The following is a 14,455-nucleotide window of genomic DNA, read 5'->3' on the forward strand; positions in this document are numbered from 1 at the left end:
TATAGTGCTATGGCCAGGACAAAAGCCATGCTGAGTTGGGGAGAGTTGTTGGTTTTGGAATAGATAATTCATAAGTTGCATTTGAATACATTTTTTCATTATTTTAGAGATAGGGGATAGTATGGCTATGGTGCGTAAATTTGAGATTTCTTAAATACTGCCTCCTTTGTGTAAGGGTATGATGTAGGCTTTCTTCCAGATGGATGGTACATAAAATTCTTGGCTAGATCTGTTTATGAGAATACTTATGGGGTAGCTGATGGATTTGGCTAAAATCTGTAGGCATTCAGGGGCATTGCTACTAGGTTTATGTTTTAGCAGGAGTTTAGTAATAGTGGAAATAGGAATAGGAGAGAAAGTGAAAGTCTGGGAAGAAAGGTTTGCTGAGGAGTGGTGTGTTGTTATAGGGTTGCTGTTGTGAGTAGTTTGAGGAAAGGTGGAAGCAAGTTTGGATATAGTTTCTATAAAGTAGGAATTAAAGAGGGAAAATAATTCACCTGGGGTTTTGTCAGGGTTTGGGCAAAGGTTGCTTTTGGTGCTGGGGTTTAGAAGAGTAGAGACTGAATTCCAGAATTCTTTGGGGTTGTGGTTGCAGTCATTTTGGAGATGGAGGTAGTATTGTTTTTTGCCTTTAACCCAGCCACTGGGGATGCACAAGCTAGTGTATATCTTCGTGCCGGTCCCAAGCCTGGATAAATGGGGAAGGTTGCGTCAGGAAGGGCATCCGGTGTAAAACGTCTGCCAAATAACATATGCGGACAGCAGTACAGATTTCCATACCGGATCGGTCGAGGCCCGGGTTAACAACGACCGCCACCAGTACTGTTAGCCAACAGGGTGCTGGCGAAAATTGGACTACTGTTGGGAGAAGAAGAGGGGGACGGCATGCCCGAAGGTAGAGAGGAGGAAGGTTAGTAATGAGGGTAATAACTTTGAATGTTGGCAGTATGACTGGTATAGGGAGACAGCTGATATGATGGAGAGAAGGAAAGTTGATATACTGTGTGTGCAAGAGACCAGATGGAAGGGGAGTAAGGCCAGGTGTATAGGAGGCGGGTTCAAATTGTTATATCGTGGTGTGAATGGGAGGAGAAATGGGGTAGGGGTTATCCTGAAGGAACAGTATGCCAAGAGTGTTTTGGAGGAAAAAAAGAGTGTCGGATAGAGTAATGTTTATGACGCTGGAAACTGATGGTGTAATGATGAATGTTGTCAGTGTATACACTCCACAAGTTGGGTGTGCAATAGATGAGAAAGAAAAATTTTGGAGTGAGATGGATGAAATGGTGGTGAGTGTACCCAAGGGTGAGAGACTGGTGATTGGAACGGACTTCAAAGGGGAATGAGGAAGTGATGGGCAGGTATGGCGTTAAGGAGAGGAATGCAGGTCAGATGGTAGTGGATTCTGCAAAAAGGATGGACATGGTTCTGGTGAATACATATTTTAAGAAGAGGGAGGAGCATAGGGTGATGTACAAGAGCGGAGGAAGATGCACACAGGTGGATTATATCCTATGCAGGAGGGCCAGTCTGAAGGAGATTGCAGACTGTAAAGTGGTGACAGGGGAAAGTGTAGTTAGGCAGCATAGAATAGTGGTCTGTAGGATGACGCTGGTGATCAATAAGAGGAGGACAAGTGTGAGAGCAGTGCCAAGGATCAAATGGTGGAAGTTGAAAAAGGGTGGTTGTGAGGTGGAGTTCAGGGAAGAGTTAAAACAGGCACTGGGGGGGTAGTGAAGAGTTACCAAATAGCTGGGTAACTACAGCAGAGATGGTAAGGGAGACAGCTAGAAAGGTGCATGGTGTGACATCTGGACAGAGGAAGGAGGACAAGGAGACCTAGTGTTGGAATGAGGAAGTACAGGAGAGTATACAGAGGAAGAGGTTGGCAAAGAAGTGGGATTGTCAAACAGATGAAGAAAGTAGACAGAAGTATAAGGAGATGAGGAGCATGGCAAAGAGAGATGGTGAAGGCTAAGGATAAGACATATGGAGAGCTGTATGAAAGGTTGGACACTAAAGAGGGAGAAAAGGACCTGTACTGACTGGCTAGACAGACGGACCAAGCTGGGAAAGATGTGCAGCAGGTGAGGGTGATAAAGGATAATGAGGGAAACGTACTCACAAGCGAGGAGAGTGTGTTGAGCAGATGGAAAGAATACTTTGAGGGGCTGATGAATGAAGAGAATGAGAGAGAGAAGGTTGGATGATGTTGGGATAATGAATCAGGAAGTGAAACAGATTAGCATGCAGGAAGTACGGACAGCTACGTAGAGGATGAAGAATGGAAAGGCTGTTAGTCCAGATGACATACTAGTGGAAGCATGGAGGTGCTTAGGAGAAATGGCAGTGGAGTTTTTAACCAGACCGTTTAATGACATTTTGGAAAGTCAGAGGATGCCTGAGGAGTGGAGAAAAAGTGTTTTGGTACCTATTTTTAAGAATAAGGGTCATGTGCACAGCTGTAGTAACTACAGAGTGATAAAAATGATCAGTCACTGCTTGAAGTTATGGGAAAGAATGATGGAAGCTAGGTTAAGAGGGGAGGTGATGATCAGCAGTATGGTTTCATGCCAGGAAGGAGCACTACAGATGTGATATCTGCTCTGAGTGCTGATGGAGAAATATAGAGAGGGTCAGAAGGAGTTGCATTGTGTCTTTGTCGACTTGCAGAAAGCAAATGATAGGATGCCTAGAGAGGAGCTGTGGTATTGTATGAGGAAGTCAGGAGTGGCAGAGAAGTAAATAAGTGGTACAGGATATGTACGAGGATAGTGTGACAGTGGTGAAGTCTGCAGTGGGAGTGACAGCTGCGTTTAAGGTGGAGGTGGGATTACATCAAGGATCAGCTCTGAGCCCTTTCTTATTTGCAATGGTGATGGGCAGGTTGACAGACAAGATCAGACAGCAGGCCCCATGGACTATGATGTTTGCATATGGCATTGTGATCTGTAGTGAGAGTAGGGACCAGGTTGAGGAGACCCTGTAGAGGTGGAGTTATGCTCTAGAGAGGAGAGGAATGAAGGTTAGCAGGACTAAGACAGAATATGTGTGTGTGAATAAGAGGGAGGATAGAGGAATGGTAAGGATGCAGGGAGTAGAGTTGGCGAAGGTGGATGAGTTTAAGTACTTGGGATCAACAGTTCAGAGTAATGGTGTGTGGAAGAGAGGTGAAGAAGAGAGTACAGGCAGAGTGGAATGGGTGGAGAAGAGTATCAGGAGTGATTTGTGACAGACGGGTACCAGTAAGAGTGAAAGGGAAGGTCTACAAGAGGGTAGTGAGCCCAGCTATGCTGTATGGGTTGGAGACGGTGGCATTGACAAAAAGACAGGAGTCAGAGCTGGAAGTGGCAGAGTTAAAGATGTTAAGATTTGCACTGGGTGTGACAAGGATGGGCACGATTAGGAATCAGTATATTAGACGGTCAGCTTAGGTTGGACGGTTTGGAGACAAAGTCAGAGAGGTGAGATTGCGTTGATTTGGACATGTGCTGAGGATGGAAACTGGGTATATTGGGAAAATGATGCTAAGGATGGAGATGCCAAGTAAGAGGAAAAGAGGAAGGCCTAAGATAAGGTTTATGGATGTGATGAGAGAGAACATGCAGGTGGTTGGTGTGACAGCAATATGCAGAGGACAGGAAGAAATGAGAAGTTATGTACTTACCACAACGTTCCATGTTAGTTGTCTTCTTTCTTGCTGGATGGGTTCGGAGCCTAACCTCGACTCCGACTCAGCCTATTACTAAAGCTCAAGAGCTATTTTTACCGGCTCAAGGCTATCCTATGTCCCATAATGCTAGCCGTCATATACCCAGATCTCGTTTGATAGCTAACACTATGGACATACATGTCCCCACCATGACAGAGAATATATATATATATATATATATATATATATATATATATATATACACATCTACCTCTATATATCTAAGCTCTTATATATATATATATATATATATACACATATATAAAATTCTTAGAGTTACCAAGAAAAGGAAGAGACGTAGCTAAGGAGATAACTCTCGTGATAACACATCTTAGAAGATACTCTCGGTCTTGCCAGGGACGCAAGAAAGAAGGCGAGAAGAAGACAACTAACATGGAACGTTATGGCAAGTACATAACTTCTCAATATTAAATTGTCAATCTCGGCTTCATTCTTGCTGGATGGGACAGCGTCCCTAGCACCTTAGTCCTGGGTGGCTCAATGGAACAGACTCTTGAGTACAGTGGAACCAAAATCAGCCTGACTTCTAGAGGTCATGTCCAGCTTGTAATGAGAAATGAAGGTATGAGGAGAGGCCCATGTGGCCGCTGCACAAATGGAATCCATTGGCAATCTTGCCTGAAAGGCTACTGAAGAAGCTAATGCTCTGGTTGAATGAGCTCTGGGCTTAATAGGGAGCATTTTATGCCTCAATTGGTAAATTAACATGATAACAGAGGTCAACCACCTGGACAAGGTTACTTTGGAAACTGGCAGGCCTTGCTTCCCTTCCGCGCAAGACAGGAACAGCTGTTCTGATTTCCTCGTCTGCTTGGTTCTATCCAGGTAGAAGCGTAATTGACGGTGAATGTCCAGACAACGTAACTTCCGTTCAAACCTATTGGTATAAAGTGGGAAGAAGACAGGAAGATCGATGGTCTGATTCAGATTTTTTTCAGAGTACTTTGGGTAAAAAGGACGGATTAGTCTTAAGTGACACTCTATCTTTGTGAAAAACAAGGTAAGGAGGGCGAACACAAAGGGCTTGAAGTTCCGATACCCATCTCGCTGAAGTGATGGCTACTAAGAACAGAGTTTTCCAAGAGAGCAACTTTAACAAACAGGAAGCCGCAGGCTCAAAGGGAGGGAGAATTAAAGATGACAGCAGCAAATTTAGGTCCCATGGTGGGGGAGGATCTTTTACCGGGGGACTAAGTAAGAGGGTTCCTTTTAGAAAGGCTTTACAAAGTTTGTGTGACATAATGCTGGTCTCTGACAATCCAACATGAAAATTTGCAATAGCTGCCAGCTGAACTCTGATGGTGGCTGAAGAAGAACCCATTTGAAAAAGTTCTGCCAAAAACTCTAAAACTGTATGGACAGGAGCTGTAAAACGGTCAACTTGTTTCTCCCCTGGCCAGACAGAGAAACGCTTCCATTTGCTAGCATAAGTCTTTCTGGTAGTAGACTTGTGCGAAGCGAGGATGATGTCACAAACTGAATGAGAGATTGAGGGAAGCCTGGCTAGGGTTGGAAGTGGAGCAACCAAGCTGTGAGGTTGAGAGATTGAAGAGATTGATGCAGCCCACCCGACAGATGTGTCAGAAGATCTGGCGCTGGGTCCAGATGCCAGGGCTGATCTAGTAGATGACGTTGCAGGAACGGAAACCAAATTTGTCGAGGCCAGTAAGGGGCAACAAGGATCATTCTGGATCTCAAAGCAGTTGCTTTCTGGATTAATTGAGTAATTAAGGGAAAGGGGGGGAGAGCATACAGAAGACCCCGGGGCCAATCGTGGACTAGTGTGTCTCTGGGGGGGAGACCTGGGAGAGGGAAGAGGGTGAAGAAGTCCTGGCACTTGCTGTTTTGAGGGGTTGCAAAAAGATCGCAGCGAGGCTGACCCCACCTTCTGAAAATTTTTTCCGCTACTAGCTGGTTGAGAGACCACTCGTGGGGCATGAGAATGGCTCTGCTCAGCCTGTCCGCTATGACGTTGGACTTCCCGGGGAGATGCGTTGCTACCAGAAACCGTTGAGAAGAGATCGCCCACTGCCAAAGTCTGAGTGCTTCCCAACATAGGGGGTAGGACCTGGTTCCGCCCTGCTTGATGTACCACACTACAGACATATTGTCTGTCTGAATTGCAATAGTCCCAGTGGGTAGAGAGTCTTGAAGGGCCTGCAACGCTAAAAGTACCACTCTCATTTCCAAGACATTTATGTGTAGGTGGCCTTTGAAAGGTTGCCATGTGCCCTGGACTGTCCTGCCCTGAAAATGCTCCCCCCCCACCCGATCAGGGAGGCATCCGTTGTCACAGTAGCAACAGGAGGAGGAGGAAGGACAAAAGGTCTGCCCTGAAGAACCTGAGGGGAGACCATCCACCACGAAAGGTGCCTTTTGCATGACTGAGTGATTAGAATGCTGTGCAACATTGGAAGCTGTTGAAAGGACCACTGGGAAAGCAGCATCCATTGCAGGATCCGCATGTGAAAGCGAGCTAGGGGGAGTAATGTGATGGCTGCTGCCATGAGACCTAGGGTTTTTAGTACGAATCTGGCCTGGACTCTGCTCTCGTAGTAGGATTTGAACATGATCGTGAATGTCTGAAATCCTTTGTACAGGCAGTTTTGCTGACAGTTCCACAGTGTTTAAAACGGCGCCTATGAAGGTAATAGAGTGACAAGGCGACAAGGCAGACTTTTCGGAGTTTATAGAGATACCTAGCTCGTTGCAAATTTGGAGGGTATAATCTCTGGAATGGAGTAGCTGACGCTTGGTGGTGGCAGTAAGGAGCCAGTCGTCTAAGTATGGAAACGCCTGGAATCCTTGTAGTCTCAGGTGAGCCGCAACCACTGCCATGCATTTGGTAAACACCCTGGGGGCTGTGGTGAGGCCAAAGGGCAGGGCACTGAATTGGTAGTGACTGGCTCCCAGCCGGAAGCGGAGAAACCTCCTGGAGCGCCTGTTCATTTTGATATGATAGTACGTGTCCTGAAGGTCTATAGAGCACCATCCAATTGTCCTGACCCAGAAAGGGTAAAATGGACTGAAGCGTGACCATCCGGAATTTCGTTCTTTGAACAAACTTGTTCAGCCTGCTGAGATCCAAAATAGGTCTCCAGTCCTCTGTCTTTTTTGGTACCAAAAAGAACTTGGAGTAGACTCCAGATCTTTGCTGGTCTGCTGGGACTGGCTGGATGGCTCTTTTTTCTAGCAGCTTTGAAATTTCTAGTGCTGCTTGATCCCTCAGACTGGATGGAACGTCTGGAAGAGGCCCTTTTGGCTGTTGTGGGGTGTGAATAAAGGGAATTTTGTCACCCTCGGATATGATCGACCGTACCCATTTGTCTTGCGTGAGGGAATGCCAGGCTTCTGGGTACAGCGATAGTCTTCCCCCGACTGCCTCAGAAGGTGGACAGTTGGGCAGCTCCTCAGGGGTGCTGGAAGGGTTTGTCAGAGAAGGGTTCTCTGCTACCCTGATTCTGCGGACCCCCCCCTGCCCCTCGGGTGGCGTCTATTATTGTTCCCTCCTCTGCCTCTGGAGGGAAGCTCACCATGTGCGTCAGGCAGTACTCCCTGAGGTTTGTGGAACCACATTTTCCCACTCTTCTGACCCTTAGGGTATGGTCTAGAAGGGATAGAAAAAGAGACTTCCACGGCAGAGAGAGTCTTGCCTTCCTGCTCGCACCTGGTCAATGTATCCTTCACTTGAGGTCCAAACAAGGCAGAACCATCAAAAGGGGTGCTAGTGAAGGACGCCTTAAAGGGGTCAGCAAAATTGCAAAGCCGCATCCAGGCGTGTCTCCTTAGAGCAACGCCCGTGCCTGCAGCCCTACTCGCTCCATCGGCTGCATAGGAAATGAGCCGCATGGAGGAGTTGACAATAGAGTTCAGGGTCCCCAGCTGGGAGTTGATATTTTCCCGAGACTCCGCAGCTGATGGGCCCTGTAAGGTATCACCCAGTTCTTTGAGAAGGTCTCGCTGGAGACGGGTGAAATGGCACAAATAATTCAGCGACCACATAGCAAAGGTCACTGAAGAAAACATCCACTTGCCATACCTGTCCATAGTAATAGATTCCTTATTAGGAGGATGGACAGGTACTGAAGGGTCAGCCAACTCCTTTTTAGTGGCCGCCGCCACCACCATGGCATCAACAGAGATGCCCTTAGTTAGAAACTGCTTGTCAGAAGGGGCTGTAATAAATTTTGTAGGCCTCCGGGGAGTTGGTTCCATAGTATCCGGAGCCGTCTACGCCTTTTGAGCCACCACATCCATGAGTGGGTCGAAAGGCGGAGACACCCAGGAGGTGGAAGGGCGAGAACCGAACGCGTCCAGGTACACTGACTCATCCTCGGAAGGGTTAAGGGCAGACCAGTTTCCCCTCTGCTTAAGAATCTCCAGGATGTCAAAAAAGGAGACATCCTCAGAGGGGGACCTTGGGGACCCTTCTGACTCATCCAAGTCGGTGTCAGACGTGACTGACTCACGGGAGTCTACATGTTTCCTCTTGCATTTTCTCTTTCGAGGGGGCTCCCCTTAAGGATCAGGAGAGGCCTCGGAAGAGGAGGATACACTCAATGGGGCTACCTGTAGTGTCGGTTCTCCACGCCCAGGAGTGGAAAGGCGGATAGAGACTGAAGCAGGCTCCATAGAGGGAGGAGCCGAAGGAGCCGAATGTGGAGCAGGCACAGGGGCCAGCACACTCCTCATGACCTCAAAGGTGCCCCTATCAGGCACGGAAGGGGGTCCCCGCTCCGAAGAGACAAGGACTCCTCCCGGCACCAAGAGGGATGGCTCCGAGGGTGATGTCGGGGCCGAACTCACGTGCGCCAAGGCTCCGAGAGGGAGAACGGGGTCGGACAAGGGTCCGATGCCACTCGCCCCCTCGGAACCGACAAGGGAGTCCCGGCACCCGGATCCCTCCAAGGAAGGAACCAAGGAAGAGAACGGAGCCGACGAGGGAGCTGAAAGGAGTGGTATCGGCTCCGACGTTCCGACAGTCCCGACCCCTACGATCTCCGGCTCCGAACTCAAAGGAAGAGTTGGAGGAGGAGTCGAAGAGGGAGTAGTGATAGCCACTGCCTGATGAGGAGGGCTATGCAACATTTGGGCCAGTGCCTGCGACTTAAGTAGTCTGCTAACCACCCTCTCGAGGTCATGATCTGACAGCCTGGAAGACCGAGAGGAATGGGACCTGTGACTCCGCTCCGATAACAAGGGAGACTTCGGAGCCGAATGGACAGATTCCAGGGAAGGAGACCTGGAATGCTTTCTGCTCGAAGACGGCTCCGACAGCAGAGTCGGAGCCGACTGAGGCCTCGAATCATCGGTTCCGGCCGGTACCAATGCAGAGGTAGTAGTAGTAGCGCCGAACATGGAGCCGACGGTTTGGTGGGTTTGGAAGGTTTACCCGACGAAGGCTTAGCCGGGGAACCTTCAGGCTTCAACAAACCTCTCAAAATAAGTTTGTTTCTGCGTTCCTGCAGGACTCTTGGACTGAACGCATGGCAGACAGAACAAGAGTCCTGCAGGTGCTGAGGGCCCAAGCAATATACACAAGAAGTGCGACAGTCTGTCAGAGACATCTTCTGACAGCATGAGTCACACTTCTTGAAGCCCGAGACCTTGGTGTCTTTCGACATCCTGAAACAAGGATGACGGGCAGAAAAAGACAATTCTAAGCGGTCTAGTCACAATCGGCCAACACAAACACACACAAAGAGCTTGTAACAGACCAAGAAAAACAAAAACCCAACACTTTTTAACACAGTTTAACTCTAGGCACACACATACAAGAAAAAATCTACAGAAAAAATCCAAAGGGATTTACTGCTACAGAAACTGTAATAGAACAAGTTTAGCCAAAGGCCTAACTATTCAGTGAGGGGAAAACTGAAGAAAAAAAAAACTACCTAAGAGGGGATTCTAAACAGGGATCTATAGGGTAGGAACTAGGAATAACTATCGCTAAGGTTAGAACCAAAAAACTGACTAAATACAAGAAAAAGATTAATACAACCTGGAGCCGGCAGAAAGAGGCAACCTTACAGCTGAAGCGGCAAATGAGATCTGGGTATATGACGCCTAGCATTATGGGACATAGGATAGCCTCGAGCCAGTAAAAATAGCTCTCGAGCTTTAGTAATAGGCCGAATCGATGCAGAAGTTCGGCTCCGAACCCATCTAGCAAGAATGAAGGCACGATTGACAACTTAACATTGGAAATAGATAATCTGCTGTGGCGACCCCTAATGGGAACAGCCTAAAGAGAAGAATAACAACAACTAACTAGACGCTTTACTTGACTGTGAAGCTGTTTGAATAACTGAAAATCGATGGGGTTTTTACTTTTCTGCCATTTTTTCCATGCTGTGTTTCTGGTATTCATAATTTTTTTGGTTTCTCTGGAAAGCTAGATTGCATGACTTGTTTTTATTCTATTGTCCCGGAGGGGGCCCTTCTATCAAGTAGGTAGAGGAATGCTGAGTTAAAGAATTCAACTGCTTCATCTAGAGGTAAAGATTTTAGAGTACTCCAATTTATTTTACTTAGAGTTTCGTTGAAGTTCATTGGGTTGAAATTAACTAGCATTCTGGAGGGTTTATACTGGTGACGGCGTAAGGATGAAGAGGTGGAGTGTGCTATTTGGATAGGCAGGTGATCATTGACATTGCAAGGTAGAGTTCCTGCTGATGTAATTTTGTTGGGGTCTGATACTAAAATCCAGTCAAGTATGGTACCATTGTTGTTGTTGCTTGGCCGAGTTAAACTTGTAATGAGATGAGTGAAGTTATAGAGGTTAAATGGCAACATTTGGAGAAAGAGTTATATGATCTAGTCAGTTTTATGTTGATATCCCCTAGAATTTTTGTTTCACCGTGGATGTTGTTTGAGGTCCAGGCTAAGATTTCTTCTAAGATACAAATATTGTTGTCAGGTGGGATGTAAATGACTATCAAGCACAGACTATTAAATTAATTAATTTTTAGCTGTGGTATGAGGAGTTCAGCTGCAGTGAATTGGGGAATGGCGTTTGGGTATGGGACGATGGTGAAAGAGTTAGGGTAGAGAAGAGCAACTCCTCCCCCTTTCTTGTGAGGTCTGTCTGACCTTACACAGAAGAAACCTGGAGGGAGGAATATGGCTTTAGCTATGTCTCAGTTACAGCAATTATGTTGGGTCTGGAATGGACTATCCAGGAGTGGAATTCGGGGATTTTGTTTCTGATACTTTGTGCATTTATGGTAGTGAGGTTTAGGGATTTATGAGGTTTGGGAGGGGGGAAGGCAGATGGAGTGGGTCCTGGGTTGGGGTGGATGTCTCCGCATTGGGGAAGTGTTGTGAATTGAGTTTTTGTAGCAGTTTGTGCTTGGAGTTAAACTGTGTTGTGGGGAGTGTAGTTTGTAGAGTATGCTGTGCCTGTGCTAGGATTGTATGTTTGAGGAATAATAGTGTGTTAATGGAGTACAGACTAGGAGATATTGTGGAGAAAGAGTTATGTTTGGGAAATTGGACAGAAGTAATAGAGATAGTTTTCAGGTGTGTGTGTGTGTGTGTGTGTGTGTGTGTGTGTGTGTGTTGGATGGAGTGGTGTAGTGTAGAAGCAGGATAAGAGATAGTGAAAGAGGAAGCAGTAGTGTAGTGAAAGTTATTAGTGACATTAGTAAAGTTTTGATGAGTGCAGGGGTACCACAGGAGGCAGTGGAGAAGGGAAGGGTTTCCATTTGTAGAAAGTGGGACTGATTAGTAAAGGGTGATTGTGGTACAGTTGATAGGGGTGTTTATTGAGTGAAGTAGGTGGGTTGGGTTTATAAAGTGGAGCTTGTGTTGATTGGTTACTTGAATATGGGTGGGGTATGGTTAATTATAAATATGGGGGTGGGTGGGAATGGGGGTAGAGAAAGGGAGTGGAGAGAGCCCAAGCAAAGTGAGGGGGAACAGAGCAGGCTGGCCCGGTTGACTTGTAAAGCACTACAAAAAGAAAAACAATTAGTAAGGTAGGTTGAAGTTGAATTTATAGCTCGTAGTGAGAGAAAGGGGAGGTGGTAGTAGTTTATGTTACAGGTGAAGTGGGTTAGAGACAGTTAATTTATGGATATTAGCAGGAAAGAGGCAGAGGGGCTGATAGATTAGGTTTAGATGCAGAGAGAGATAAACTAATTAAAGGCAAAGATGTCCTGTAAGTTGGGGAATACAGCTTTGAGCAGAGGAGTGGATGGACAGAACAGCTAGAAGTGGGAGGGCAGTGTTAGAATGGACGATACTTCAGCTGTGGACTTAGGCAGTCAGTTAGAGGGAGAAGTATTGGAATAAGAGTCAAGGGAAAAAGAGCAATATAGACTGGGGGTACATAGGAGACAGGAGGGGTGAAGTACAATGAGGAAATCAGATTGAGAGACAAGGATACAAGTTGAGAAGCTATGTTAAAAACTAGTGTACATGCATTCACTGTTACAGGACAGGCACAGGGGTCCAATTTTCAACCGAAAGGCTAGGGTTTTAGGGACCAGACTCTCCTTTGGGTTCACCAGTGTGAAGGAAGAGCAAAAATAATGGGAGTATCACAATACCGTCTGAAGGTCTCGGAGTGCAGAACAGTAATCGTACATCACCCTGGGGTGTTCAAGATGGCTAGAGGACTGGTGGAAAACATCAGTTTGGGACAGCAATGTGATATAAAAAGAAGTTGAGCCAGAGGGAGTGTATAAATATTTGGGAACTGATGAAGGATCAACAATAAAACATGACCAAATGTGAATAAAACTTACTAAGGAATATTTTAGAATACTAAAATTAATACTGAAAACAGTGTTAACATTTAGGAACAAAGTTCAAACTATAAATTAATTTGCTCTTCCTTCTTAACTTGCAGTTCTGGAATGACTGACTGACCCCAAAAGGTGCTGGATAGGTTGGACAGGAAAACAAGAAGGATTTTCATGATCATCAAATGTTTTATAAAAATCATTGTATACCAAGACTATATTCTCCATTCTGAAGAAGATATGGGCCTCCTCGAAACTGATTACATTCGCAGATCTGCAACAGTATAACTGCAAACATATCTGCTGATCTCACAAGACCCATAGTGAAAGTTTTGAAACATGAGGAGAATAAGATTAAGATGACTTTCCAGCTTAGTTTAGCAGAAGCATGTCGGCATCAAGTGGGAACTGAAATCAAATCAGAAGTTGATAAAAAGTGAATGTGCCAAAAAACAAAAGAAAGAATGTAAGGTGAAGGATCAGATGAGAAGGCAGGGAATGTGAAAGATGCATAAATATAGTTGTAAGTATTGCAGGCAAGGGCGCCCGCAGCCAGGTGCAAGGGGGTGCACTTGCACCCCCCTGGAACCGGCTGGCCGAGAAATTAATTTAAATAAAAAAAGTTTTTTTTTTAAAGGGCGTTCCTCTTTAAGAACGCCCTTTGCATCCCGTCCAGTCGCACAGACGCAACAGGTGTTTGCGACTTGTTTTCGTCTTCTGTCTGTGCGCGACTAATGGTTTACGTCCTTTTCTTTCGCGCCTACTGGAGATTTGAATTCAAGAGGACGTTCGGACTGTGCAGATGAATGTAGAAGTGAAAGGTAGGTGTGTGATGTCGTGTGTGTATATGTGACAGAGGGAGAGACTCCAGTATAATTCTCAACTACCTAGAATTTTTATTTTTGCCTCACATTACATTTCTGTATTTTTTTGTTTGTATACCGAGGCTGTGCGCCTGAAATTGATCAATATTCATCAGTGCTCACCCATATACCCATATCTGTCCCTAGTAGCCAGTTTGTATCAATAGGACAAGAATTTTTTGGTATTAAAAGAATCAAAGAAAATGCTGTTGATGGATACCAAAGGTTCAGAATGTCACTTTGGAACTGAAGGTTTGGAGGAAATAGCAAGCAAACCACTGAACTATATTCTTCAGCAAGTTCATAAATCATTCAATGGGGCTTGTTTGGTAAACGCACTCAGTATTGGCGAACAGTAACTAGAAAGCTCTTGAAAACACGCTTATAGGGAAGTAGTTGCAAAGTCACAACGATGGGCATTTCAAAGTAAAAAACATGGCAAGTTAGTTCATCATCCTGTCCTGACCCCCTGCTGATTTTGTTCTTTAATAAAGTGCAGACAGCAGAGGGTAAAAACCAAGGCTGCAGTACTTGCATACCGGTTTACTCTTTGTGGTGCGTGCAGCTCTACCCAGGTAAGCAAATATAAATAAATAAATGAATACATTTAGTCTGATCCTCTTAAAATTTGTGGCTGTCTAATAAATCATTTACAGTGAAGTGACTAAAATAAATGACAAACATTTGAGAATCAGACTTCATATCCTGCAGAAAATGCTTGCTAATGCAAAACCCATCATTTTATTTACTTTCCAAGTTTGTCCTGCCATTATTTTTACATTGTTCAGAATGCATTGTAGTAAGAGGTTGAGAGGTATGGTGTGGATTCATACCTCTGAACTGCCCCTGATTTTGCCTCATATTTTTTCCCTTGTCCCTCATTAAAAACATGCCAATTTCTGGTAAATTACTGGATTGCCAAGGGGTGGATTCACATATTCCAAGATGGCAGAAGCTTGTTGCCTAAAAGTTGAAGGCTTTCAGTCAGTCAGTCATGCTAGACATTAATACTTTCATCAGTTTTGTTCAGTTTTACATGTTGGTGCAAAACCAGTTCAATTAACTTTAAAGTGAATTACAGCAATTTTATTGTTTAGCATAATACAGATGCT

General features: G+C 45.5%; 1 protein-coding gene across 1 annotated transcript in view; it reads right to left on the reverse strand.

Moving 5' to 3' along the window:
- Positions 1–14,455, reverse strand: part of NPHP3 (nephrocystin 3) — a gene marked incomplete at its 5' end in the record, with an annotated part of 1,580,737 nt that overhangs the window by 664,921 nt on the left and 901,361 nt on the right. The window contains 2 exons of the mRNA XM_044060401.1: positions 4,773–4,776; positions 8,453–8,487. Coding sequence (XP_043916336.1) covers positions 4,773–4,776; positions 8,453–8,487 — 39 coding nt within the window. The remainder of the gene's footprint in view (positions 1–4,772; positions 4,777–8,452; positions 8,488–14,455) is intronic.

Source organism: Protopterus annectens, chromosome 2.part0 (assembly GCF_019279795.1).
Source record: "Protopterus annectens isolate FY-2018-M chromosome 2.part0, PAN1.0, whole genome shotgun sequence".
NCBI lineage: Eukaryota > Metazoa > Chordata > Ceratodontiformes > Protopteridae > Protopterus > Protopterus annectens.